This window comes from Myxine glutinosa, chromosome 5 (assembly GCF_964187855.1).
Source record: "Myxine glutinosa chromosome 5, kmMyxGlut1.1, whole genome shotgun sequence".
Classification (NCBI taxonomy): Eukaryota; Metazoa; Chordata; class Myxini; order Myxiniformes; family Myxinidae; genus Myxine; species Myxine glutinosa.
The window spans coordinates 28,046,295-28,071,413 of record NC_136265.1 but is presented as its reverse complement, the minus strand read 5'-3'; the positions used below and the strand labels follow the sequence as shown (position 1 = coordinate 28,071,413).

Here is a 25,119-nt window from a genome sequence, read left to right as displayed (position 1 = left end):
CTCCTTGGTGCATTTGCTCCTTTGAATTCTGTAAACAAATGTTCTGCACTCCAAAGGTGGCATGCCATGCTTAACATTACTGAGCAAGTCTTGAAACGGTCTCATTGGCTGAAATGCCAGTTGCGCTTTGGCAGTCCTCAAGATCCTGCCCACTTGCCCGGAGTGACCCATGCCAGGAAGAAGAAACCGACCTTTGGTTGGATCCCCAAAGGAAAACTTGTCTTGACGAGGACTAGTCAGTCTGCATCAGCCCTGGAATTAGGACGATGAGATATTCCTTAACGAAGCGTTGAGATAAGTACGCTAACCGCGTGGAAAGGAGGGTGAAGCCATGTTTCGGACATGGGCCCTTCTTCAGAGTTCCTCAATCCTATCTCTTGCTATGTTAACATCTGGAATTCCTAACAATGGGAGACATCCTGTCCAGGTTGCCTATGGCTTGCAGCACCCTCAAAAAGTGGCATCATTCTGCATGTTCTCTTGACGGATTTGAACTCTTTATTCCCTCTGACTGACATTTGACACCTGGGAGGTCTCCGTTCCACCTCCTGAAACCCACCCAAGTTTGGAGATAGCAGCCAACACCAGCAACTTTCATGCACACACACATGGAAATGGATACCTTGAGACCTGGGAGGGCTCCATTACATCTTCTGAGACCCGGAAATGGAGATAACAAACAACAACAAACGTGCTTCCACCTTATGAAACCTGGAAATGGAGAAAACAACCAACGACAAACATGCTTCCACCATATGAAACCTGGAAATGGAGATAACAACCAACGACAAACATGGTGCCACCTTATGAAACCTGGAAATGGAGATAACAACCAACGACAAACATGCTTCCACCATAATAAACCTGGAAATGGAGATAACAAACAACGACAAACATGGTTCCACCTTATGAACCCTGGAAATGGAGATAACAACCAACGCCAAACATGCTTCCACCTTATGAACCCTGGAAATGGAGATAACAAAAAACGATAAACACGGTTCCACCTTATGAACCCTGGAAATGGAGATAACAACCAACGACAAGCATGTTTCCACCTTATGAAACCCGGAAATGGGGATAACAACCAATGACAAACATGCTTCCACCTTATGAAACCAGTAAATGGAGATAACAACCAACGACAAACATGCTTCCACCTTATGAAACCTGGAAATGGAGATAACAACCAACGACAAACATGCTTTCACCATATGAAACCTGGAAATGTAGATAACAACCAATGACAAACATGCTTCCACCTTATGAAACCTGGAAATGGAGATAACAACCAACGATAAACATGCTTCCACCTTATGAAACCTGGAAATGGAGATAACAAACAACGATAAACATGCTTCCACCTTATGAAACCTGGAAATGGAGATAACAACCAACGATAAACATGCTTCCACCTTATGAAATCTGGAAATGGAGATAACAATCAACGACAAACATACTTCCACCTTATGGAACCTGGAAACAGAGACAACAAACAACGATAAACATGGTTCCACCTTATGAAACCTGGAAATGGAGATAACAACCAACGACAAACATGCTTCCACCTTATGAAACCTGGAAATGGAGATAACAAACAACAACAAACGTGCTTCCACCTTATGAAACCTGGAAATGGAGATAACAACCAACGACAAACATGCTTCCACCATATGAAACCTGGAAATGGAGATAACAACCAACGACAAACATGGTGCCACCTTATGAAACCTGGAAATGGAGATAACAACCAATGACAAACATGCTTCCACCTTATGAAACCTGGAAATGGAGATAACAAACAACAACAAACGTGCTTCCACCTTATGAAACCTGGAAATGGAGATAACAAACAACAACAAACGTGCTTCCACCTTATGAAACCTGGAAATGGAGATAACAACCAACGACAAACATGCTTCCACCATATGAAACCTGGAAATGGAGATAACAACCAACGACAAACATGGTGCCACCTTATGAAACCTGGAAATGGAGATAACAACCAACGACAAACATGCTTCCACCATATGAAACCTGGAAATGGAGATAACAACCAACGACAAACATGGTGCCACCTTATGAAACCTGGAAATGGAGTTAACAACCAACGACAAACATGCTTCCACCTTAATAAACCTGGAAATGGAGATAACAAACAACGACAAACATGGTTCCACCTTATGAACCCTGGAAATGGAGATAACAACCAACGACAAACATGCTTCCACCTTATGAACCCTGGAAATGGAGATAACAAAAAACGATAAACATGGTTCCACCTTATGAACCCTGGAAATGGAGATAACAACCAACGACAAACATGTTTCCACCTTATGAAACCCGGAAATGGGGATAACAACCAATGACAAACATGCTTCCACCTTATGAAACCAGTAAATGGAGATAACAACCAACGACAAACATGTTTCCACCTTATGAAACCTGGAAATGGAGATAACAACCAACGACAAACATGGTTCCACCTTATGAACCCTGGAAATGGAGATAACAACCAACGACAAACATGCTTCCACCTTATGAACCCTGGAAATGGAGATAACAAAAAACGATAAACATGGTTCCACCTTATGAACCCTGGAAATGGAGATAACAACCAACGACAAACATGCTTCCACCTTATGAACCCTGGAAATGGAGATAACAAAAAACGATAAACATGGTTCCACCTTATGAAACCCGGAAATGGGGATAACAACCAATGACAAACATGCTTCCACCTTATGAAACCAGTAAATGGAGATAACAACCAACGACAAACATGCTTCCACCTTATGAAACCTGGAAATGGAGATAACAACCAACGACAAACATGCTTTCACCATATGAAACCTGGAAATGTAGATAACAACCAATGACAAACATGCTTCCACCTTATGAAACCTGGAAGTGGAGATAACAACCAACGATAAACATGCTTCCACCTTATGAAACCTGGAAATGGAGATAACAAACAACGATAAACATGCTTCCACCTTATGAAACCTGGAAATGGAGATAACAACCAACGATAAACATGCTTCCACCTTATGAAACCTGGAAATGGAGATAACAATCAACGACAAACATACTTCCACCTTATGGAACCTGGAAACAGAGACAACAAACAACGATAAACATGGTTCCACCTTATGAAACCTGGAAATGGAGATAACAACCAACGACAAACATGCTTCCACCTTATGAAACCTGGAAATGGAGATAACAACTGGAGATAACAACCAACGACAAACATGCTTCCACCTTATGAAACCTGGAAATGGAGATAACAACCAACGACAAACATGCTTCCACCTTATGAAACCTGGAAATGGAGATAACAACCAACGATAAACATGCTTCCACCTTATGAAACCTGGAAATGGATTTAGCAACCAACGACAAACATGCTTCCACAATATGAAACCTGGAAATGTAGATAACAACCAATGACAAACATGCTTCCACCTTATGAAACCTGGAAATGGAGATAACAACCAACGATAAACATGCTTCCACCTTATGAAACCTGGAAATGGAGATAACAACCAACGATAAACGTGCTTCCACCTTATGAAACCTGGAAATGGAGATAACAACCAACGACAAACATGCTTCCACCTTAATAAACCTGGAAATGGAGATAACAACCAACGATAAACATGCTTGCACCTTATGAAACCTGGAAATGGATTTAACAACCAACGACAAACATTCTTCCACCTTATGAAACCTGGAAATGGAGATAACAACCAACGATAAACATGCTTCCAACTTATGAAACCTGGAAATGGAGATAACAACCAACAACAAACATGGTTCCACCTTATGAAACCTGGAAATGGAGATAACAACCAACGACAAACATGGTTCCACCTTATGAAACCTGGAAATGGAGATAACAACCAACGACAAACATGCTTCCACCTTATCAAACATAGAAATGGAGATAACAACCAACGACAAACATGGTTCAACCTTATGAAACCCGGAAATGGAGATAACAACCAACGACAAACATGCTTCCACCTTATGAAACCTGGAAATGGAGATAACAACCAACGACAAACATGCTTCCACCTTATGAAACCCGGAAATGGAGATAACAACCAATGACAAACATGCTTCCACCTTATGAAACCTGGAAATGGAGATAACAACCAACGATAAACATGCTTCCAACTTATGAAACCTGGAAATGGAGATAACAACCAACGACAAACATGCTTCCACCTTATGAAACCCGGAAATGGAGATAACAACCAATGACAAACATGCTTCCACCTTATGAAACCTGGAAATGGAGATAACAACCAACGATAAACATGCTTCCACCTTATGAAACCTGGAAATGGAGATAACAACCAACGACAAACATGCTTCCACCTTATGAAACCCGGAAATGGAGATAACAACCAATGACAAACATGCTTCCACCTTATGAAACCTGGAAATGGAGATAACAACCAACGATAAACATGCTTCCACCTTATGAAACCTGGAAATGGAGATAACAACCAACGATAAACATGCTTCCACCTTATGAAACCTGGAAATGGAGATAACAACCAACGACAAACATGCTTCCACCTTATCAAACATAAAAATGGAGATAACAACCAATGACAACATGCTTCCACCTTATGAAACCTGGAAATGGAGATAACAACCAACGACAAACATGCTTCCACCTTGCGAAGCCCAGAAATGGAGATAACAACCAATGACACAAATGCTTCCACCTTATGAAACGTGGAAATGGAGATAACAACCAACGACACACACACACTCACACCACTTTTTTTGTTTTCATCTATTGCTCTTTTTTTAGACCTTCCTAAAACTAGTCCGCATAGATCAACTGCTTGTTTTACGCAAGAAGTCAGTGAATCGGAAATGACTATCCGGAATGTTTGTCAATTGAAGCTTCTGTAAAACTATCTGATCAAAGAAGAAGACACACTCGGGTCGTTATCTGTAAGCTCTTCTTTTGTTTTCCAACTCCATCTCTATTTCCCACTCATTCCTCGCCCCGGCTCGATCCCCTCTTCTCCTTTTCCTGTAACTCCTCTCGCCCTTGAGCTGTCAACTCCACACACCACTATTACGCAATCCTCTAGACACTGGAAATTCGAATAAAGCATGATCTTTGCTTTCCTTGGCAAATGTCTGCAATCTCCCCTGAGTCTTTTACAGCTGTCTGGCTGCTGATTCTCTATTCTTGACTCCGCGATCATCCCTCCAAGCTCCAATTATCTTCAAGTTTCCTTTCCTTTCTTCAGGTTACCTTTCCTCATTCACTTATACACTCCCATTTCTATATGCTCCACTACCTAGTCTTTTATCAAGGCTCAGACTGCAGTGATTCCAGGTATTTCCATGATGAGTAAGCCATTATACATATGTTATTTGAATGGATTGTCCTTCAGTTGGAGAGAATGTCAATCCATCGAGAAACATTTTTTTGCTTGGAGGAGTCAGGAATAGGTCACCAGCAGGATGGTTAATGTGAGCTTGGCACTTTCTGTATCATCTTAGCTGTCAAGGCCCTGCTTGTAACTTTAGCTTAAGCTTTATTAACTTTCGGAACAGTGATGTGCCTCTTCATCTGACACCTCTCATTACGAACTCTGAAAGCACATTTTCCTGCTCACCTACAGATTTCCACTGTCACGCACAGCCACGAAGCTTTCTCGCTCGCAAAACTTGAAACACATTCCCAAAACTGTAAGCATCTAACTATGCAGGGAACAGCTCCAACTACCATCTTACTCCCCTGAATCTTTCACTTTTACACCTCTGACTTTTATGGACTCAAAATTCCTCCAAAATCTCCAATTATGATTCCCAGAATCATAGCGCACAGATACACGGACTCTCCATCACCATACTTTCCTTTGCCACTGTCTTTCTGCTGCCCAAGGCCCAATGGGCTACGCAGAACCCCAAAAATGCTGCCGAGTGGAGTAAACGCATGGCAATGTGATGAGAGAAGCTCTTTGCATGGTCAGAACTCCCACATCTGGCATCTTTGTCTTTCTCTTTCCTTGCTGTTTCTCTTGAATGTTTTCTTATTTTCTTATTTCTCTCTCACCTTCATGGCTTTGCTATTTACATAACTTGTCCTGTGTTTCCAATGTATATATACATATAAATATATATATATTTATATATACTGTATACATATTTCCATATATTTATATACCTATATATATACTGTATACATATTTGCATATATTTATATACCTATATGTACTGTATATATATTTCCATATATTTATATACCTATATATATTTCCATATATTTATATACCTATATAATATATATACTGTATATATATTTCCATATATTTATATACCTATATATATTTCCATATATTTATATACCTATATATATTTCCATATATTTATATACCTATATATATTTCCATATATTTATATACCTATATAATATATATACTGTATATATATTTCCATATATTTATATACCTATATATATTTCCATATATTTATATACCTATATATACTGTATATATATTTCCATATATTTATATACCTATATATACTGTATATATATTTACATATATTTATAAACCTATACATACTGTTTATATATTTACATATATTTATATACCTATATATATATTTCCATATATTTATATACCTATATATACTGTATATATATTTCCATATATTTATATACCTATATATACTGTATATATATTTACATATATTTATAAACCTATACATACTGTATATATATTTACATATATTTATATACCTATATATACTGTATATATATATTTACATATATTTATATACCTATATATACTGTATATATATTTGCATATATTTATATACCTATAATACTGTATATATATTTCCATATATTTATATACCTATGTATACTGTATATATATTTACATATATTTATATACCTTTATATACTGTATATATATTTACATATATTTATATACCTATATATACTGTATATATATTTCCATATATTTATATACCTATATATACTGTATATATATTTCCATATATTTATACACCTATATATATGCTGTGTATGTATATATACTTATATATATATATATATATACTGTACATATATATATATATATATATATATACATATACTGTATATATATATATATATATATATATATTATATATATATATATATATATATATATATATATATATATATATTACCATACATACATATATATATATATATATATATATATATATATATATATATATATATATATTAATGAACAGGATTAAATAAATTGATAGATGTGGGGACAATACTGGCCATGTAATTATTTAATCCTGTTCATTAATCAAAATTGCATGCTCAGTCAGGGTCACCCAGGTAGCTCAGATGGCAGAGCACTGGTATGGTTTTCCAGAGGACCTGGGTTCGATTGCTGGTCTGGGGCGCTGGGCATGTAATTTTCTTTTCCCACATATATCAATATATATATGTATTTAAGAAACAGGAAGTAAATTCCTGCGTTGGGCTAGTGTGAAAAAATTCTGACAACCCGTGACTCGAACCCACGAACCTCATCACTTACGCGGTGACAGCCCACTGAGCTATTGAGTCTCCGGGACATCCTCAGAGATTTCTCACACTAACACTGCGAGCTTTTTATACATATAACTGTAGGAGAAGGTGAGAAGGGAAATGTTGAAAGGACACAAATACAAATATCAGCACACTAGACAAAAAAGACTGAGACTTAGGCTGAATAAAGATGCACAACATACAGTCAAAGGTATTTAAGAAGTGAGAAAACAAACTATTATGATATAAAATACAACAACAAAATACAGTATACAATTTCTTTAGTGTGCAGTAAATATCTGTGGTTAGCATCATTTGCTGAGGACACTGCTGTGCCGCTCATGCAGTTCCCCCTGCAGGTTACAGCAGGAACTGGGAATTTGACCAGGGTGCTGGACATAGCTCACCTACTCTTTGATCACAAGGGACACACTGGGATCCTTAACTTCTACCATGTTGTGACAGCAGATGGGACCCCCAGCCTAATGCCCATCGAAGTGATGGCACACACAATGATGACTCTCCTGCCTGTGAAACACCAGGATGACAGTGTAAAAGTAGGCTATTGTGTGTCGGTGCCTTGGTCAAATTCCCTGCACACCGCACAGACACGTTCCCCGCAATAATACGACATAGAAGTCTCCACAAGGATGTAATTGAAGAATAAGTGGATCCAGTGAGGAAATCCCTCCACCGTGTCTTGTTTATCCATTTCAAGCGAAGATTGTAAAACCATATGAGCCATCGACAGTTGGTGTTAAGTTTGAGGTAGGCCACAACAACTTTTTGAGATATCATGCTACAGTATATATACTTTGGCCAGAGTGTCTGCGATACCTCTTCGTTAAAAGAATCCATGTGATCTTTAAAGATCTACAACTAATGTATAAATACCCTGCCTGGGAAGTAGCACTCAGACAAGTCAGGTCGGGAATCAAATCCACACCAGGTTTGTGTACAGGTAAGCGCGCTTCCTCATAGGTCCATGCACTTACCTTTACACCATGCCGCCCGACAGACATACACATGAATACGCTTGTAATCCTCCAAAATTGCTCTGCAAATGCTTCCTCGGGTAAAAGGCGGAAATACCCATCTCTGACATCATAGCTTATGGCACTCCTTGGCAGCGATTCTGCAAAAACAACAAATAGAAATATTTCCAAGGAGTTATTCGTTGTTCCTGGCAACGACGAAAGTTCATATTACCATGAAATTGAGCCAACATTCGGTAGTTGTTTTGACAACTGAAAGATTGCGTCACGCACACTCTCAATCAGACAGATATTAATGAATCGCCCGAATTACTCATCCTCGTCTCTAAGTTGATCCGTCTATATAATGCGTCTCCCGTTGCTCCTGCTTGTCCTCATGAGAGATCTCCTAGAGTCCTGAGGTTGGACAGGGTTGTTCACTCTTGACTAAGGGGCCATCTACAGATGATGTGCGGAAAGGGCATCCGGGGTGGTGAGGGACACAATGTCAGTGGTGGCATGGAGTTACGCACCAATAGCAGCAGTGAGAACGTGTGAAAGGGAGGCCTTCTCTGATTGATAAACTTTTTTGGATATCAAGCTCTTTTATATATTTTTTTGCCACAAGAGTTTTGGCAGAAATAGTCCTCAGTAAAGGCAGAAAGTATCACACATTTTGTTTTGATTTCTCATCCAATCAAATTGTATTTTCACAGCATGTGATCATCACATTGAATTTCAGATATAGTGTTTGTGTTGTTTAACAATCTTTCTGAATTGTGTGAATCTAAACACAGTTGTCCATACTTCTCCAAGAATAGCTGGATGAAGAAACCATATAGAGCAGCTCAATAGTCCTTTGTAAGGAAGAAATGATCAAATCATTCTTGTTTATCCTAAAACCCCCAAGATTTCTGGCAGATAGACTGGAGTTTGCTCAATTTGATTCTAACGTAACGTAAAGGCCACAAGTGTAGCCCTTTTGCATTCCCTTTTGCTTTTAAAACTTGATGCAAGTCTACAAGTGCAGGCCTTAGAAAATCTTTTTCCATCAATCTGAACCTCCAAAATCACACTCCGCTAAAAGCCTGCGGCCTGAGACCTTTTGTGGTGGAGGCCGAAATGCTTCTCGATGCCCGTGGGACTTATTTGTTATTTTCCAGAGAGAAGTGCTCACAATCATTGCCTTTTTTGTTCCTGCTGGGAATCTTGCCAGTGTTGCTGTCAAAACAAAAATAATTGAGAATTCCCAAAAGAAGCCAGTTCGCTCTTCAGGTGCGGCGGATTTACTGCGAGGCCGCAAATTCCGAGAATAAATTGTCCTCCTGCCCCCTTGTTGCTGTGTGGTCCAAAACATGGCCATTTGATTCGAAAGGAGCTCCTCAATATGCAGGTTAATCAGTTAAACGGAAGCCTTGAAAAATTTGGTTTTATGTGCGGTACTTGAAAGCGAGAGAAACATCTGCGTAGCTTTGGAAGACGGAGAGGGAAAAGAAGTCTTTGGGGGCAACCGTTCCAAACCACAGCTCAAAAGGGCAGTTGCATTACTCATCTGTTTACATCTCGACAAGTATTAGGTGAGAGCACAAGACATAGAATATAGAGACAGTGATAAATACAGATCTGTATCATAAGTTATGATTATGGTGCAAAGACCATGCCAGTATTGCATCCACACCCCCTGCATGTCATGCTGTATATATGGTTAGTGCTAAAATAATAGGTAACCTCAAACAGGGGAGAGAACACTGCACCGGCACACAATAGTCCTATTCTTTTTCAAAAAAAAAACACACAGGACAGCCATCTTTGCACCCCTCCGCGATCTGATGGAACCACTTTTAGAAGCCATTTTTCCCTGCAGAGCTGGGGTTGGCCTTTTTCGGGCACTGTGGTCCCCTTTTTGAAGCAATGATTTACAGCCGGATGCTCTTCCTGCCGCCAACCCTGTGAGTCGCCTATTGCGACACGCAGGGAATTACCAGTGAACTGTTACTCAATTTGCCGACCTTGGAAGGATGACAGGCTGAGTCAACCGCCCTCGCGTTAATTCAACGATCGACATGGGTATATTTGAACCCAGGATCCTAAGATCCCAAGCCGCACCCTAACCGCTAAGCCAACACCAGGCTTTCCTCCGCGATCTGATGTGGTTGTGCTTTTTAGCTTTTGCTTTTAGATTAGACAGTTCGTAGGTGAGCATGCTCCATACGTGTGGCACGTATCTGTAATTCGCATCACATGTGGAGGGTGCTTGACTTGCTACCTCGTACTAGCAACTGTACCTGTCTGCCATCCATTCGATTGGGATGAAGAAGCAGGAGATAGGGAGATAGGGACCTTCGGACACCTACCTGGGGCCCCTGAGTACGCATGCCGAACTTGGATTGGAATCCACAATTGGAGGAGAAGTTCTGAACAAACCAGCAGATTGTAGATGGTATTTGGTGAAAGGAAGGGGATTACGCGCGTGGTGGCATAAAGGTGAAAATTGTCTGGGGCTGTGAGTAGAAGTTGGAGATTGTTGAAGGGTTTATCAAAATCAAATTTTATGGTACAGGTACAAATTGCAATGCATGGATAGCGCACATTCATGATTGTAAAGTATAGGTTTGTCGAGCAAAGAACATGTTACCTGGCATTCGTGTCTGTTTAGAATCATCATGTGAGGAAGAGGTTGAGGCCAAAAGTCAAATTCGAGGCTTGGGTGAGCGACCAAAAGGTGTGCTCATTAGGACTGGTTTTTGGTGATGTTGTCTCATGAACAAGTTCACGAGGTTCAAGTTCAAAGGTCGTTTAATTCCTTAGAAGACAGGCTTGGCAATTATTCATTTGAGGGCAATAACAACAACCCTATTCTTGAAGGTAAATGAAAAAGTTTACATTTGTGTTTTAGTTATTGAATGTCAATTAATTAGCAATTTTAAAAATCCTTTAAATTGAACGTTCATCCTTATTAGTCCCCTACCGGTGTACACCGGAGGGGACTATAGGTTTGCACTCCGTCCATCCGTCTGTCAGTCCGTCAGTCCGTCAGTCCATCAGTCTGTCAGTCAGTCAGTCAGTCAGTCCATCAGTCTGTCAGTCTGTCAGTCTGTCACGCAAAGAACAGCTTTCCGGACTTTTTCTCTAAACGCTTAATGCTAATGATTTCAAACTTGGGACATGGTTTCCTTATGATAAGTTACAGGTCAAGTTCTAACTTCACGACGTTTCGATCATTTTTGACAAAGTTATGGCACTTTGAACTTTGGGAATTCTGATAATTCTGATGATCCTTAACTCAGTGCCATTTAAAGTTTTAATTTCCTTTAAAAAAGATTTTCTCTGCAATAATTGGACCGATTGAGATCAAATTTTCACCGTAGGGGCGACTCGGTCTGTAAAATATTTTAATGGTAATTATGACGTCACAGGTCACGTGGTTCGGCCGCCATATTGTTTTTCGTGAAAACACGAAAACCCTTTTTTCTCTGCAACGGCTGAACAGATCGAGGCCAAACTTTGCAGGCAGAGTCGCATACCCATGATGAACAAAAAAGTCAGCGAGCATGACGTCATGCGTCACATGGTTTCAGAGTTATGACGTTTTTAAGCATGAACCTTTAAAACCGAGCCCCTCCCTAATTTTTGATCCAATCGAGGGGAAACTTCACAGATCTGTTCAGCATGTCAGTCAACTAAAACGACTTTTTGGAATTTGCGATAGGTCACGTGGTTTGGCAGATATCGTTAATTAAACGAAAATATTTTTAAAAATGGATATCTCTTGAATCGCTAGTACCTCAGACCATGAGTTGGTAATTATATAATTCACACAGTGCAATACGTGCAGGCCGCTCCACGGAGCCACCTTGTGGTCTTATCAATGAGGCGAGGCATGACACACATGTGTCTCAGCATACCTCAGATCAAGTTTGAAAACCAGCATCAACCGTGCATAAATTTGCATATTCGATCATTTTTGACAAAGTTATGGCACTTTGAACTTTGGTAGGGGACATGTATTGCAGCGCAATACTCAGAATGCTTGTTTTTGTTAGTAATACTTTTCTGATAGGCCATTTCCTGATACGTGTCGTGAGCTTGGCAAATTAGATGGTCCCAGAGGACCAAATGACTGTCTGTGGGAGGAGGAGGGCGAAGGAGTCTGCCGTAGGTCTGATGCCGCCACCAAATGTCCCACTCACTGCGATTTGATCACAAAAACGGCGGAATAGATTAGCCCTTGCAATTGTTTTTTACTTGGCAAAACATTTTTTTTTTTTTGCAAGTATGTTGATCACTCCAGTTTGTGTGTGTGTTTGTTTGTCTGTCCACTCACTTATACTTGCCGACAGGTCACAATTTGAAACCGATCTTCACGAAACTTCACCAAATGGTAGAGTTCGTGGTCCGACAAAATCCTATCTCCGACAAAATTTTTGGGGTTAAAAGGTCAAAAGGTCAACACAGGCCAAAGGTCAACCACTTTTTTTTGAATTTCTAAAATCCTCAATTTTCATCCAATTGACTTGAAATTTGAATAGGATTTACATATTAGCTAACTGAATTCAACCACCAACTATTTTTGAGATCAGCATAGGCCAAAAGGTCAACATAGGCCAAAGGTCAACCACTTTTTTTTGAATTTCTAAAATCCTCAATTTTCATCCGATTGACTTGAAATCTGAATATGATGATTTGCATATCAGCTTACTGAAACCAACCACCAACTATTTTTGAAGTCAACATAGGCCAAAAGGTAAACATAGGCAGCATTTCTAAAATTGTCAATTTTCATCAGATTAACTTAAACTTTGAAGACCATTTGCATATGAGGTCACTGAATTCAACCACTAATTGTTTTTGAGGTCAAAAGGATGCTCTACTGAGTGCCAGTCGACTTTGTTCTGTTTTGCCAAGTGTCGCACTATGAGCACTATGTCGCACTATGAGTGTCGCACTATGAGTCAAGAAGATATGGACTGATTCGGACAGGATTTGGTGGGCAGGTTGGGTGTGTGACACAGACGAATTGATTCAAATTTGGTGAAGAACCGCATCCGGATCCAGATACGAGAATTTTTATTTTAAATGTGATTTTTCGTTATTGATAGATGGGGCCAAAAACGATATCCAAAAAGTTATGGATGTTTTATGACTAAGTTTGGTGGATGAGTTGGGTAGGTGACAAGAACAAGCTGATTCGATTTTGGTTCAGGTCCGAATCCAGATCCGGCCTATCAGTGGGATAGAAAACGACTGCTCAGCCTGGTGGAGGTATGTGCTCTACCCAGTGCCACTCTACTTTATACCCTATGAGATGGTGAACCTAATACCGCAGATGCGATCACAACAAATGATGGAGCCAGTCCAGTTGCAGAGATCAGATATTAACTACTTAAGTAAACTAGGCACATGCTGCATTTCCAGTAAGGAATGGTACTTGGCTCAATAGTCAATCAAGTACCAGTTCTTAAACTTTTGAGACTTAATGGCATTTCATTTTCTCCAGAATCACACCAATTGTTTGCCACCCTAACTCTGCGCATATCATAATCGTTCATTGTGTATAATCACCCAATGCACCCCAGATCCACTTATTTGAAATATCGACTTCTTTCCTGGAAGTCCAAGCAGTGTCCATGTGTTTTTTTTACCTCTCCCAACCCCACCCTTCCCCTCCTTCCCAGGCCTCCTCCCTCCCACAGATCTCCCGATGTCCCTATTCTCTGCTGTTGTACTGGTGTGCTTCCCCCTCTCTCCCCATCTTATCTACCGCTCCCCTTATTATATGTTTTATGTGTCCGTTTTTTTTTTTTTGTGATTAATGTCAGCTCACAACACTCAGGATCCAGATGTGGACTAAATGCTCAACTTGCAGAGAGGTTGAGGCAGTGGGAACGGGAAAAGTGTTGCTCTCAGCTTCTCCAGCGCGATTTATCAAAATACTGGGTTCCAGGCAATGACGGTCACAGGAACCACCGCTAAAGACGTGGAAGTTTGGCCATGGTGCTCAATATTGTCCATCGACCATCCAAGCACCACTCGCTGCTGATGTCAAGGGCTACAACGGTCTCCTGGTCTTTGGCTGTCAAATTCTCCATGCTTATTGACCGCCCCAGTCTTTGTCATCCTCTGCTTTGCTTCTCTCTGCCGTTGGGCTTCTCTCTGCCATTGTGCTTCTCTCTGCCTTTGTGCTTCTCTCTGCCTTTGTGCTTCTCTCTGCCTTTGTCCTTCTCTCTGCCTTTGTCCTTCTCCCTGCCGTTGTGCTTCTCTCTGCCGTTGTGCTTCTCTCTGCCTTTGTGCTTCTCTCTGCCTTTGTCCTTCTCCCTGCCGTTGTCCTTCTCCCTGCCGTTGTGCTTCTCCCTGCCGTTGTCCTTCTCTCTGCCGTTGTGCTTCTCCCTGCCGTTGTCCTTCTCCCTGCCGTTGTGCTTCTCCCTGCCGTTGTGCTTCTCCCTGCCGTTGTCCTTCTCCCTGCCGTTGTGCTTCTCCCTGCCGTTGTGCTTCTCCCTGCCGTTGTGCTTCTCCCTGCCGTTGTGCTTCTCCCTGCCGTTGTGCTTCTCTCTGCCGTTGTCCTTCTCTCTGCCGTTGTGCTTCTCTCTGCCGTTGTGCTTCTCTCTGCCGTTGTGCTTCTCCCTGCCGTTGTGCTTCTCCCTGCCGTTGTGCTTCTCCCTGCCGTTGTGCTTCTCCCTGCCGTTGTGCTTCTCCCTGCCGTTGTGCTTCTCCCTGCCGTTGTGCTTCTCCCTGCCGTTGTGCTTCTCTCTGCCGTTGTGCTTCTCCCTGCCGTTGTGCTTCTCCCTGCCGTTGTGCTTCTCCCTGCCGTTGTGCTTCTCTCTGCCGTTGTGCTTCTCTCTGCCGTTGTGCTTCTCTCTGCCGTTGTGCTTCTCTCTGCCGTTGTCCTTCTCCCTGCCGTTGGCCTTCTCCCTGCCGTTGTCCTTCTCCCTGCCGTTGTCCTTCTCTCTGCCGTTGTCCTTCTCTCTGCCGTTCTGCTTCTCTCTGCCGCTGTGCTTCTCTCTGCCGTTGTCCTTCTCTCTGCCGTTGTCCTTCTCTCTGCCGTTGTCCTTCTCTCTGCCGTTATCCTTCTCTCTGCCGTTGTGCTTCTCTCTGCACATTCAGCTTTTCAAGTCAGAGGCCCAAAGGACAACTTTACTCATTTTTGTTTTGACTGAGTGGAGCATAATGCCAAATGTAATGTCTATTGCCTCTTACTCCAGCTATGACTAGTTCTTTCTCAGTTATCAACAATGGATCGACATGTAAAGTATGCCATGCAGCGGGTAAAGATGGGTTTGATGTTCATTGTGAGTGCGGAGAGCGGGGGGTGTGGACGTGGTGGTGGGTGTGTCACTGTTTCACCACTCTGGTGGATTATAAATTTAGCCAAATGTGTGCTCGCCATTACACACATAAATTGGATTTTTATGTTCACGGAGTCTTGCCAATAGTGATGGTCCACAGCTGTACATAAACAACGGACGGTCGTGGACGTGGCCAAATGGAAAGTCTTTTTGCCAAATGAGCACAGTTGTTTACCTGGATGAGCACAGTTGTTTACCCGGATGAGTACAGTTGTTTACCCGGATGAGTACAGTTGTTTACCCGGATGACTAAATTAAGGAAAGGAATCGTCTTGCGGCAGATGACGTGCAACGACTTTGATTGAACAAAACTGAATTTGGTTTATTATCGAAGGCAGTGCAGTTTCGGATGGTGTATCTCGACCTCTTTGGTACCAGGTACCAGAAAGGCCAGTGGGGTGTCATGAATACCTGGATCTCTCACGACCTGGCCCAAAACCTTGAGGTTATGGGAAGTAGCTCATTGCAATTTGTGACAATATTTTCAGAATGACCTTCTTCTACCTTAAGCATGTTTTTCTTTTCAATGAGGCCGTCCCTCGCTGACTCATTTGATTTATACATTTGTTTCCTTGTAGTCTCGAGTGGATCTCGGACATTGATAGAGAATCCGAAGCATACAGACATACCAAGAATGCTAGGCCATGCTCATCTTTCATCCTCTGTCATGGTTATAAATGCATTTGCTGTTTTGGCTTCTGCTGGTATGATCACGCAAGTTGATGCAGGCAAGCAGCTTTCCCTATTTCAACGGACGTATCTAATTAACTACCGCGACTGCTGAGATGAAAGTGACGTCATAAAGATGGCAACGCCCCAGCTTGAAGTGATGCGCCGCTTCACCCCAGGTCACCGTCTGATACTTCAAGGAAAGTTTGTCCAGTGTTATCCAATTTCTCTCGTCTGCATTGCGGGAATTTGTCGTTCGAATTGGGAATTGCTCGCAGTACTGTCTGGAATGTAGGACCATGGATACCATATGGCGTTCCCCAGGCAATGTTTTTGGCCCAAATCTTTCATGATCAGGCCTGACGGTTGACTGACGGTGATTTGGCAGGAATTTGTAACTTGGGTAGAACCACATTTAGAGGCCATTTTTCCCCGCAGAGCAGGGGTCGGCCATTTTAGGGCACTGTTGTCCCTTTTTTGAAGCAATGTTTTATAGCCGGATGCCCTTCCTGCCGCCAACCCTGTTGGTCGCCTCTTGCGACACACAGGGAATTACCAGTGAACTGGTACACAATTTGCCAACCTCGGAAGGATGACAGGCTGAGTCAATCGCCCTGGCGTTAATTCAGCGATCGATTGGGATTCGAACCCAGGATCCTCGGATCCCAAGCCGGCACCCTAACCGCTAAGCCAACACCAGGCTTGGGTGCCGGTGATAACTCAACTACTCTTCACAAAATACACTGTTGGAATTCCAGCATCTAGGGAACCCAGCTCAACTTCCCTGGCTGAGGGAGGGCACATTTTGTGCCTGAGAAACACCAATCCAACAGTGTATAGTCGGGTCTGAAGTCGAACCCAAACTAGACAATTCAAAGGCAGGTAAGCTTGCGACCCCTGCCCACTGCCATATGGGGGATATCAACCAAAAGAGCCATCCGGAAATGAACCATGGGATGGGAAACGTTCTCATTAATTGGGTGACACCAAAGCCCGACTCTATTGACCGGCAATCGCTTAAGGCAGGAAGAAACCCCTGAGATGGATTGCTGGAAGTAAAGGTCGTGACTGTCGTCGCAACAAACTTCCATGATGTGACAAAGGAGTTCAGGGCATCATTACAATGTCGGGAAAGCAGGGTTACAATTGGCTGGGCCTTTCATTCTGCAGAATGCCAGAGAGGAGCAGCTGCGCGCAATCCTTTTATCCGTGTGGTCATTGCACCGTGTTGCATGTTGAAGTATCCTAGGATCTGGAGATGTGGGAATGGCGTTAGGATGTATTGTTCAGGTCTGATGTTAGGGTCTGTGGATGCACTGGGATGCCAACTCCGGCCTTGATCGCAACAACTGCACAATCCCAGTGTGGTCTGTATTGTAATTCTGATGAATTATTGCAGGTCCACGTCTGTGTTGGCAGACCCCTTGGCTACATGCTGGCTTATTTATGCCCCCGAAGCTGTAAACGTTGCAGGGGCATTATGTTTTCGGGTTGTTCCTCCAGCTGTGCGTCTGTCTGCGCGTAGCAGATGTTCGTCACTGCGATAACTTGTGAACCGCTGAAGGGATTTTGACCAAACCTTGTAGCTAATGCATCCAACGCCTTGTATAGACAGGAAAAAAGGTGCTATATAAATACAATTATTATTATGTATTATGATACAAAGATTAACGATATTTTTGGTTTAGAAGGCCAAAGGTCACGTGCCCTTTAATTGGAAATCATTTTGTTAAAGCTATAACTTGTGAACCACTGAAGGATTGCAACCAAACTTTGCACAGTATGGACCGTTATACAAAGTTGAACATGAACTGATTCAATTTTGGGTGCACCGGGTCAAGGTCATGTGTAAAAAGTCATGTGTAAAAAGTCATGTGTAAAAAGTCATGTGTAAAAAGTCATGTCAAAAGTCATGTCAAAAGTCATGTCAAAAGTCGTGTCAAAAGTCATGTGTCAAAGGTCATGTGTCAAAGGTCATGTGTCAAATGTCATGTGTCAAATGGCATGTGTCAACGGTCATGTGTCAAAGGTCATGTGTCAAAGGTCATGTGTCAAAAGTCATGTGTCAAAAGTCAAGTGTCAAAGTCGTCAAAAGTCATTTGTCAAAAGTCGTCAAAAGTCATCTATCTATAATTCCAGTAATCTCTGTGTGTGTGTGTGTCTGTGTGTGTGTGTGTGTGTGTGTGTGTGTGTGTGTGTTTGTCTGTGACCGCTGTTTCTCGACAACTACCGGTCCGATATACTTGAAACTTGCCAGGTATATTGCTGGGGACCCGAGGATGTGCCTTTTCAAGGTTTCATATTAATCGGACAAGTAGTTACCGAGCTATGGCGATTTCTTTACCAAACTCCGCAAGCCGTTCGCTTTGGACCAAACCATTTCATGTAAATAGAGGGGGGGGGGGGGGGGGGTTCTGTGGTCGTTGCGAATGGACCAAACCATTTCATGTAAATAGAGGGGGGGGGTTCTGTGGTCGTTACTGCCACGTGGTTTCAAAGTTTTTTTTTGTTGTTGTTGTTTGCACGCATGCTTTTTTGCACGCACGTACGGGCACCCACGTACGGGCACGTCCTAGTCTATCTATAATTCCAGTAATCTCTGTGTGTCTGTGTGTTTGTTTGTTTGTCTGTGACCGCTGTTTCTCGACAACCACGGGTCCGATATACTTGAAACTTGCCAGGTATATTGCTGGGGACCCGAGGATGTGCCTTTTCAAGGTTTCATATTAATCGGAGAAGTAGTTACCGAGTTATGGCGATTTCTTTACCAAACTCCGCAAGCCGTTCGCTTTGGACCAAACCATTTCATGTAAATAGAGGGGGGGGGGGGGATTGTCACCGTACTCGCAAGCCGTTCGCTTTGGACCAAACCATTTCATGTAAATAGAGGGGGGGGGGGGGGATTGTCACCGTACTCGCAAGCCGTTCGCTTTGGCTTTGCGAATGGACCAAACCATTTCATGTAAATAGAGGGGGGGGATATAATTTTAGATATATATATAGTACGGGCATGCCCTAGTCTGTCAAAAGTCGTCAAAAGTCATGTGTCAAAAGTCATGTGTCAAAGTCGTCAAAAGTCATTTGTCAAAAGTCGTCAAAAGTCATCTGTCAAAAGTCGTCAAAAGTCATGTGTCAAAAGTCATGTGTCAAAAGTCATGTGTCAAAAGTCATGTGTCAAAAGTCATGTGTCAAAAGTCAAGTGTCAAAAGTCAAGTGTCAAAAGTCAAGTGTCAAAAGTCATTTGTCAAAAGTCATGTGTCAAAAGTCGTGTCAAAGGTCATGTGTCAAAGGTCATGTGTCAAAAGTCATTTGTCAAAAGTCATTTGTCAAAGGTCATGTGTCAAAGGTCATGTCAAAGTCATGTGTCCAAGGTCATGTGTCAAAAGTCATGTGTCAAAAGTCATGTGTCAAAAGTCATGTGTCAAAAGTCATGTCAAAGGTCATGTGTCAAAAAAATGTCGAAGCTCTTTTTTCTCTCTCCCTCTCTCTTTCCCTTTCTATCTATATATACACACACATATATACCTTTAATTTTTAACGTGACCTTTAAATGAGATTAAATGTATCAGTAGGTTGACATCTTTTACGGGGGGCGGGGGGAATATCTATCGACGCAACTGCGTCACAATATATATATATTTCTGTTGCCGATTAGATTTTGGTTGAGGTCCGACTCCAGATCGGCCTATCGGTGGGATGCCAAACATAAACTGGTCAGCCTGACGGAAGTACGCGCTCTACCAATTGCCCTTCTAACTTTATACTTGAAATGTGTTGCTTGAGAAATACTGTATGTGGGATAGTTATGTGTTGTTTTTTTTACCCCCATCTAGGGTGTGTCCCTGGCCTGATGGTGGACCTCGTCTTCGTGGTGGATGGATCCTGGAGTGTAAGCTTGTCCAATTTCCGCCTCATTCAGCAGTTCATGCAGACAATGGTGCAACGTCTGGATGTTTCACCCCAAGCTGCTCGCATTGGTGCGGTGCAGTATGGCACCGATGCCCGTATCGAGTTTCGCCTGGGAAAGCACCGTTCAACTGCTGAGGCTTCCAGGGCTGTTGGCGGAATGTCCTACAAGGGTGGCAATACGATGACCGGTGAGACAACACGGGTTTGAATGTAAAGTTTGCATTTTCCCGTCCTTTGGGCAACAATATATGTTGTTTCTATCTGTAACTGGTTATATACGTATAACATATGAACCAGGAATGGGAAGGTTGGAGCACGAATGGGGAGGAGAGGTGAGGTGTGAAGGGAAGAAAAATGAACAGAAATAAATGAGTGGAATGTTTCATTTAAGAAAGAGTTTTGGGGGCTGTCAAAAATCTCTCATTTTCGACAACATTACATGTGTGTGTGTGTATGTGTATATATATATAGTCATGTGAAAAAGTAAGTACACCCCATGTAAAGTTTTGACTTTTTCAACATATTTCAACATACAGCTATTTGATCTTCATTTCAACAATATTGACAGATAAAGGCGATATAATATAACAAATATCATGAAACATTTACATTTTGTAGTCCATTGTATAATTTAAATAAACAAATGCAAATTTTGCATGTGGAAAAAGTAAGTACATCCCTACATTTATCACTACTTCAAATACCTAAAATTAGAATCAGGTGCACCAGCTCGGGTGCAAATTATTAGAACATCGTTAGAGAAGATCTTGGAGGAACCTGCCTTATTTAAACCTCAGACATTTAGTTTGGTTTGCTCTTTGGTGTTGAAGTGTGCGGCATCACCATGCCTAGATCAAAAGAGCTCTCTGAGGCCTTCAGAAAGAAGGTTATAGATGCCTGCGAGTCTGGGAAGGGATTTAAAAAGATCTCCAAACAATTTGAAATCAATCATTCGACTGTCCGGAAGATCATCTACAAGTGGAGAAAATTCCAAACAACTGCCAACTTGTTCAGGCCAGGTCGCCCCAGCAAGTTCAGCCCGAGGGCAGACCGCAAGATGCTGAAAGAAGTCTTTAAGAACCCCAGAATGTCATCATGGGACCTACAGGTAGCTCTTGCCACTGTTGATGTCAAAGTGCACGAGTCTACCATTAGAAAGAGGCTGCACAAATTTGATCTACGTGGGAGGTGTACCAGGAGGAAACCTTTGCTGTCCAGAAAGAACATCAGGGCAAGACTAAAGTTTGCCAATGAACACCGAGGCAAAGACCAGCACTTCTTGAGGAATGTGCTCTGGACAGATGAGTCAAAGGTAGAGCTATTTGGCCACAGTACCAGAAGACATGTTTGGCGAAAACCAAAGACAGCATTTCACCACAAGAACCTGATACCAACTGTAAAGCATGGTGGTGGAAATATTATGGTTTGCGGCAGCTTTGCGGCATCAGGGCCTGGGCAGCTCACCATCATAGAATCCACTATGAATTCTTCATTGTACCAGAGGGTGCATGAGGATAATGTGAGGCCATCTGTCGGAAAGTTGAAGCTCAACCGAAGGTGGACCTTGCAACATGACAATGACCCTAAACATACCAGTAAATCCACCAAGGAATGGCTGAAAAGAAAAAAATGGAGGGTTCTGGAATGGCCAAATTAAAGCCCGGATCTAAATCCCATCGAGATGTTGTGGGGGGATTTGAAACGAGCTGTGCATGCAAGAAACCCCTCAAACATCGCACAGCTGAAATAATTCTGTGTGGAGGAGTGGGCAAAAATTTCTCCCAGTCGATGTCAGAGACTGGTAGACAGTTATAAGAAACGCCTACTTGAGGTTGTTTCTGCCAAAGGGGGCAATACCACCTATTAGAGCCAAGGGTGTACTTACTTTTTCCACATGCGAAATTTGCATTTATGTTTATTTAAATTATACAATGGACTACAAAATGTAAATGTTTCATGATATTTGTTACATTATATCACCTTTATCTGTCAATATTGTTGAAATGAAGATCAAATAGCTGTATGTTGAAATATGTTGAAAAAGTCAAAACTTTACATGGGGTGCACTTACTTTTTCACGTGACTGTATATGGTTCCCCAGAGGACCTAGGTTTGATTCCCGGTCTGGGCACGTAATTTTCCCACATATGTCATTTGAATACTGTATGTACACAAACCAAACCCCCTAAATTGACGAAGACGAAGCAGCAGCGCACGGATCGAGTCCCATCACATCACTTGCTGCACGACCTGTCAGCAACAAGTGTCACCTGCCACATGAACACATTTGTCTCAGCTCTGCCCATCACCAGTTAGCAGGTTTGCATTTGGGAGTAACAAATTAAATTGAAGGAGCACATTGACCCACCCAAGACGTGACATGACACTGACGTCATACACACAAGTTATGCTTGTTGCTAACAGGTCTTGCAGCAAGTGCGGCTCTGCTTTCATTTATTCATAAACCCTACAGGCATAAATCTCAGTCTGCAAAGATCTGAGTGCCACATGGATGCCAACCTAGTTTGGATGTGATGCGTCGGCAAAATTTGTCAAATCTCGGGCCAGTGTGCTCCTTTCGTTTAAAATAAATAAATAAAGAAGCAAATAAATTATACATATATATATATATATGTATGTATATATAATATATATATATATATATATATATATATATATATATATATATATATATATATATATATATATAAACAATTTTTACTGTTTGAGGTTTCTTGGCTGCATTAATGGCTCATGGTTTTATATTGCCATATTGTATATACACACACACACACACACACACACACACACACACACACACACACACACACACACACACACACACACACACACACACACACACACACACACACACACACACACACATACACACACACACACACACAGTGTATCATATGGCAATATAAAACTAGGAGCCACTAATGCAGCCAAGAAACCTCAGAGAGTAAAAATTATTTATTAGCCTCTGAAATGCAACCTGCTTGGAAATATCGGGTGAAGCGGAGAGTATTTCCTTGACAATGTATTTTATTACCTATAAAGTGGATGAGTATAATATGTTTACCATTCCCCGAAACCTGATGCAACTGATGTTTCAGGTGTTAACCCTTCATCAGAGCAACAAACCTCAGTTGAACCCACACTGGAATCAGTGAGGCAGGTGATGCACACCTTGTTTGTGAAAACATATATACCTGTACTGTGTATTAGAATCCATCGTTCCTCTTCTCCACCAACGTTAGCCTTCATAGAGATGAGTATTATGTACTATTTCCTTTAACCTGCTGTCGATGTGAACCTGTTATCAAATTAACTTGTATTTTGTACATTTATTGTACTTTGTCGGAGTGGGGTAGACCGTCTTGTTGTTTCATATGTAGCCTATGGCTGCTGGTTGCATCATTGCTGGAAGTCCCATTCCCCAATACTGTGACCTCCAGCAGGATTTAGGATACCAATTCAACGTTGTTTTGCTAAATGTACAAGGTCATCAAAATAATTTATTCTCAAAAAGTCCATGACTTACTGGAAATGTCTCCAATAAACGCCCAAGTTGACGTTGTGCTTATCGTGATCTTGCCTAGCAGGCCTCTGTGGGCATTCGGTCCTTTGGTAGAGAGTGCCAGACCCTAGACTCCTAGACTGCCATTCTGCAGAGGCTCAGGATGTAACTATCTGTGACAAGTGGCATTGTGATTGCAAATTGACAAATATGGCTTCCTGTCTTATCATCCGCTTGCAAGGCCTGCACCGCGTTTCTCCGTCACAAAATAAATGAATTGAGTGGAAAATATTTGCTTTATCATGCCTAATGTGGTCACATGCTCTGCCATCTGTGGCTATACTCTCAAGGCAGATAGTGAGTGCAAGACGTTCTTAAGGAGGCTTCATTGCCCAAAGTCACTATTTGTAGCGAGGGACATTGCATACTCATTGGAGAAGGAATTTGAGAAAATGTCTGAACAACCACCTTGCTCTTATTGATGTCATTGTGTCAGCTGTAGACTGTAGATTGCAAAGGGTAATTGCTCCTTTTTAGGTTCTTTTTCCAAATTAAATAAAAAATGGTTTATTAAAAGCATCTCCGGCAGCCAATAGCTGAATTACACATGCATACATATTCATAATTTGCAATCAATGATTGTTTCCAAGATAAAAAAAAAAAAATCCCCCCCCAAAAAAACTCGCTTTCTTATAAATAAATAATATAAATCCAGAAAATAATAAAATACATATCCAGAAAAAATATATAAATCTATTTAAAAAAAAAAATATATATATATATATATCCAGAAAAAAATTTGCTTTCTAATAAAGAAATAATGTAAATCCAAAAAATAAAACATATATCCAGAAAAAATATATAAATCTATTTTTAAAAAAAAAATAAAAAAAATCCAGAAAAAAAAAACTTGCTTTCTTATAAATAATGTAAATCCAGAAAATAATATAATATATATCCAGAAAAAATATCAAAATCTATAAAAAAATATATGTATATATCAATCCAGAAAAAAAAAAACAACTTGCTTTCTTATAAATAAATAATATAAATCCAGAAAATAATAAAATATATGTCCAGAAAAAATATATAAATCTATAAAAAATATATATATACGTATAT

At 41.3% G+C, this 25,119-nt stretch overlaps 1 protein-coding gene across 1 annotated transcript in view; it reads left to right on the top strand.

Moving 5' to 3' along the window:
* The window catches only part of LOC137427788 (collagen alpha-1(XIV) chain-like), a 209,656-nt gene that overhangs the window by 22,847 nt on the left and 161,690 nt on the right, over nucleotides 1–25,119 (top strand). Inside the window, exon 6 of the mRNA XM_068117529.2 lies at nucleotides 20,399–20,662. Within this exon, the coding sequence (XP_067973630.2) occupies nucleotides 20,399–20,662 (264 nt within the window). The remainder of the gene's footprint in view (nucleotides 1–20,398; nucleotides 20,663–25,119) is intronic.